The sequence below is a fragment of the Camelina sativa genome, chromosome 2 (genome assembly GCF_030686135.1).
Source record: "Camelina sativa cultivar CO46 ecotype springtype chromosome 2, ASM3068613v1".
Lineage (NCBI taxonomy): Eukaryota > Viridiplantae > Streptophyta > Magnoliopsida > Brassicales > Brassicaceae > Camelina > Camelina sativa.
The window spans coordinates 23519233-23524730 of NC_141881.1; the positions used below are offsets into that span (position 1 = coordinate 23519233).

General features: G+C 43.7%; 1 protein-coding gene across 1 annotated transcript; it reads right to left on the reverse strand.

Moving 5' to 3' along the window:
* Positions 1-1691: 1691 nt before the first annotated feature.
* On the reverse strand, positions 1692-5119 carry LOC147949117 (uncharacterized). Its single transcript, XM_087470067.1, has 7 exons — positions 4828-5119; positions 4451-4740; positions 4037-4279; positions 3612-3797; positions 3137-3464; positions 2430-2723; positions 1692-1933 (listed from the first exon to the last, which is right to left on the reverse strand). The coding sequence occupies exons 1-7, from the start codon at positions 5117-5119 to the stop codon at positions 1692-1694; spliced, it is 1875 nt and encodes a 624-aa protein (XP_087326193.1).
* Positions 5120-5498: the final 379 nt, after the last annotated feature.

Sequence of the window (5498 nt, forward strand, 5' to 3'; positions counted from 1 at the left end):
GTGCTGGTTTTAATTGCTGGTTGGTTCGGTTTGGTTCAATTAGAAATCCCTAAACCGTGTATTTAAGGCAGAGGACGACCCAAGTCGAGGTTTTCTGTGGTTTTGGTCGCCGTTGAGTGAGAAAAAGAAAGAAAAATGAGAGAAAGGGTTGGAGAGTGTTCTGTGAGTTTCTGGGTCTGTTCTTGGCGTTTTTGGAGAGATCTGTGGCTGGAGAAGGGAGAGCTGCTGCTGGGAACGAAGGAGAAGCTTCCTAGGCTGTTGTTTCCACCGTTTCTCAATCCAATCTTCCTGTAAAAGAGGTGAGTGCTTGACCATGGTTGATCTAAGCATGAGATATCTTCTTTTTGGGTGTTTCTTTGTTGCTTGTGGTGTTTGCTTGCTTGGGTTCGTTGTTTTCATGCTTGCCATAGGTTCCCGAGGTGTTTGAGTGAGTTTGAGACGATATCGAGGTGATTTGAAATGGAGAATCGACATTCGGGTTCGTGCAGATCGCGTCTGCAGAAGAAGCATCGATCGACACCTCGTAGCATCGGTCGACACCGTGTAGCATCGGTCGACACCTTGACGTGCAAGCATCGATCGACACCAATGTAGCATCGGTCGACACTATTCTTATCCGAGACTTGTTTTCCTGGTTTGATGTATTGTTGTGTGTTTATTTGTTTGCTTAAACATGAGAGTCTCAAATGCTTGTGTGTATAACCTAGTAGATGGGAAGACGGCCTCACTAAGTACTTATGATAATACTTACGCATCTCAATTGTTGTTTGTGGTGTGCAGGTATGTGACGTGGAATCATGGCGATGAGAAGGAGGATGATCTAGGGTCTCGTTTGTGTGTTATTGGTTTTATTGGTTATGTTGTTGGAACCTTGGTTAGTGTTATGTTAGGTTGCTGGATAGAATGATTAGAAATGTTATTGTATTGGTTTTGTATTATTGGTATGTTTCCGCTGTGCATGTTATTGGATGTTGGTCTATTGTTGGTAGGTTTAATTAAGTAGTATGGGATGCTTAATTATGTATTGTATTTATTTATTACAAAAACAAATAGGGTCGGGTTGTTTCAGTAGGTCTTGCATACATGAGCTATAAGGCTAAGAGGGATGCCTACAACGACACCCTGGAGTCGAGAACCAATGGGCCTTTCGTAACAATGCCCGGAGAAGGAGGCGTCGAAGCCCAAAGACTACTTGAGCAGCTCATTCTGAAGCCGAAGAAGGAGAAGCCGTTGTTGGATTGGGAAGCCACTGTGGCTCGTCTGGACTCCCTCGCCTTGGAAACAGAGACGGAAGTTGTTCATGCAAGGGAGAAGTCCAAAGCCCTCTTAGAGAAGGTTATCGTGTTGAACGATAACTATCTCTTTAACCTAGAAGCAGAGAAAGACAAGGAGGCTCATAAGGGCGAGATGAAGAATCAGGCCTTTGAGTATGCGGCAGCGAAGATAAGGGCGGAGCATGCAGCGCCGGCGGTGACTGGCTCGGTGGGTAAGACCAAGTAAACGAAGAAGAGCGGCGAAGAGGGAATGTTTTAAATTTAATGATGTTTGTTTTTTTTTTTTTTGAAAAAGGCTTTCTATTTAATTGCAAAGAGAAATAAAATATACAAAAGCCCAGCCCGGCTTTAGAGTTTTATAATGCCATAAGCCCAAATGAAAAGGACAAAGCCCATTAAACACACATTCAGTGGAAATTAGGTTGAACCTACGAGTAGGTAGAAGTCGAGTAGGCGCTTAGGCGATGGAATAGTGTCATCACCAAGCAGATCGAAACCAGATATCAAACATTGCTGAAGCCATAGAAGGGTTAGAGTCTCTGAAACTAGTGATTCTTGATGGATAGTGGCGTCAATCAGCATAATATAGTATCCACGGACCTGTAAGTTTGGCGATGCAAGCGATGATTCCTTTCTTCCCAGATCAGGTATAGAGAGCACTGCCAAGCAAGTAGAGTAAGACGTTTCTTCGCTTTGGAGCCTTGGAGTGCTTGCATGTCACCTAGAGTGCCATCCCAGGAGGGAGAGGGTTATATTTGGCATCGTAAGGCAACTGCAAACTAGATCGACCAAGAGTAGCTACAAATAAAAAAGAGATGGTCGTGATCCTCCGAACAGTCGTTACAAAGTAGACAGGATGGATCTGTTTGGAGCCCCCATTGAAGAATGCGATCACGAGTAGGACATCGATTTAGGACCAAGAGCAAAGTGAGGAAGCTATGTTTGGGGATACTTCGAGAGATCCACACTGCTTTACACCATGAGACTAGTGGAGAAGGAGGACGGAGAAGTTTGTATACTTGTCCAGTAGAAAAGCGTTGATGAGTTTGTCCCTCAAGTTCCCATTCATAGTAATCCTCATTATTTGTCATGTCCAGCGTAGTGAGATAGGTTAGTAAATCAAGTTGGTTGTCCGTTCTAGCATGTGGAAGTAACCATTGCCCTCGACGATATAGTTGATGTAGAGTAGCATTCGTTGGAATTCAGAGTCTTGTCTCTGAGGCAGACTAGATGAAGTCAAGTATCCTCCCAAATGGTGACCAGTTGTCAGACCAAAACCTACATGATTGTCCATTCTCTGCTCGCAATTTAGCCAGCTGAAGACCTCTCCTCTCATCTTCAGTAACTTATTTGCCAACAAAGAGTATTGTTGCCGCAGTTTCATTGTCCTGAAGTTGTTTAAAGATCCTCTCAGGAAATGAAGCTTGAACCAAGCAACCCATACTGAACCTATTATGAAGAAGAGAAGCCAGATGAGTCGAATGGTACAAGCTTGATTCGAGTATGTGAGATCGCGGATATCCAATCCTCCCTGCTCCTTCGTTTTTATTACCGTGTCCCAAGTTACCCTCGCACTATGAAGTCCCTCCATTGAGCCCTTCTATAAGAAGGCACTGCATAACGAGTTTATTTTAGCAATACTCTTTTTCGGGAGCACAAAAGTGGAGCACCAGAAATTTGATATCCCTGCAATCACTGTATTGATCAGCAAAAGGCGACCAGCAAAAGATAAGTGTTTCGCACACCAGTTATTTATCTTTCCCTTCACTTGTTGTAGCAATGGTTTGCAGTCTTGAATGATCAACTTCTTGAAACAGAGAGAGACACCCAGATAACGGACGGTAGACAGCCATGAGTCAGACCAGTAGTGCTTTTGATTAAGTCAACTTCTTCATCAGTAAGACCCCCAACAAAGAAAGATGATTTTGGCAAACTAATTGCCATACCAGACCGTTCTTCAAAATCATGAAGGACTTGTAGGACTTGCTGAACAGACGACAAGGAGCCATCCAGGAAGATAAGAAGATCATCTGCAAAGCAAAGGTGAGTAAGCTTTGCTTTATCACAGTTATGGTGATACTTGAATTTACCGTCTTCAGCCGCTTTATTCAGCATTAATGATAGGGTGTTCATGGCAATAACAAATAGATAACGAGAGAGGGGGTCGCCCTGTCGAAGACCACGTTTACCCTTGAAGTATCCATGGACCAGACAATTGTAGCCAACTGTAAAGTTGGGGTGGCAGATACATGCTTGGGGCCACCTCAAATATTGTTCAAGGATGGAGATTCCTTTTAAGCAGTTGAAGAGAAAGTCTCAGGAGATGGTGTCAAATGCCTTGGAAATATCGACCTTAATCACTATTCGTTTAGGACCTGCGGCTTTATGGTAACCGTTAACAATCTCAGCAGCTAGTATGGTGTTTTCCAACAGGAGACGGTCCTTTACGAAAGCAGTTTGGTTTGGCAATATCATGGTTTGGAGGATAGGCTTGAGACAAGCGAAAAGCTGCTTGGATATCACCTTGTAGAGGGTATTGAGGCAAGAAATTAGGCGATAGTCTGCTATTTTTGAAGCTCCTGTCGTTTTGGCACGAGAGTGAGAATGGTGGAGTTAGTTGAGGACGACAAGAAAGAGGTGAGGAAAAAGTTACGAATAACAGTTGTAACTTCTAAACCAAGGACACTCCATGAGGCTTTGTAAAACCCTAAGGATAGTCCATCTGGCCGAGGGGCCTAATTGGGGTTTAATTTCATCATCACTTTAGTAATCTCATCAGTTGTGGGCACCAAATTTATTGCACTAGCTTGTTCCTGCGTGCACAGGAAGGTGTTAAGGGAGTGGAGCCAATCTTGGGAAGTCCAAAGCAAGGGTGAACACGAAGTGTCAGGTGCTAAAATAGACTTGAAGTGAGCGATTTCATGATCACACATTTCCATCGGATCCACTAGAAGTTCACCTGTGTCAAGTAGGAAGGAGTGGATAGTATTGAAGCTTGCACGCGCCTGACAAATTTTGTGGAAGTAAGAGGTATTAAGATCGCCTTCCTTCAGCCAATTGATCCGGGATTTTTGTCTAAAGTAGCTTTCCTCTATCTCCCGCAGGAAACTCTATTTAACGTGAAGGTCTCTCTCAAGTTGGAAAGCGGTCGGGGACGGATTTTGTAAAGCCTGCACCTGCACATCCAATAACAAACGGTTAGCCTCACTCACTCTCTCTTGGATCATTGAGAAATTCTCTCTGTTTTTGATGATCTTTTGCTTCCAACAGAAATCAGTGAGGTTATCTGCAAAGCTTCCGGCCTGAATCCAAGCTTTTTCCACCAATTGATGGAAGTTTGGATGTTTACTGAGATAGTTGAAAAATTTAAAAGGTCGGGTGCCTGCTTTAGAAAGTTGGTAGGCTAGGTCAACAAGGCAAGGAGAGTGGTCAGAGGGTAGCGGGGGAAGTAGTGTATTGATGCTGTCTGGGAAAAGTGAAAGCCAGTGATTATTGACTAGAACACAATCGAGTTTCTTGGCTATTGGGTTAGACGGCTGGTTATTGCTCTAACTGAAGAGAGGCCCTTGAAACCACAGGTCAAACAAGTTTAACTGGGATAGACAATCTTTGAGTTCTGTCATTGAGGAGGAAAGACAGTTTACTAAGAGTGAGGAGTGCTCTGCATGATGGATAATCTGATTAAAATCACCACCAACTATCCAAGGGCAGGTATCAAGAGCTAAGAACTGCTGGAGTTGAAGCAGTTCCACCCACAGGTCAGTTTTTTCCTCACAAAAGTTAGATGCATACACTGTGGTGAAGACGAATTGAAGCTTGTTCGCAATGATAACTTCGCAGGTCATCGCTTGACGTGATTGACTTATCACTCTGATAGACGTCGGGTCCTTCCAAATGATGATGTTACGGCCATCAGGATCTGCTGAGTGGTTGGAGGTAAAATTACATCCTTGAAACGCCTGCGCTATAATATGGTTCAAACTAATTTCCTTAATGTGTGTTTCCAAAATAGCTCCAAAAAGCGGCTGATGGCTTCTAAGCCAACTACAAAAAGGCTTATACTTATCCGGGTCATTTAGGCCTCGGATATTCCAAAAAAATGTTTTGTATCCATTAGAGATGAGCGGAGACCTCACCCTGGGGAGGGGAGGGGGAGGATTAGACAAAAAATTGGAAGTAGAAGACGGTTCAAGTTGGAGCAAAAGCAAAGGCTGGCTAGGGAGA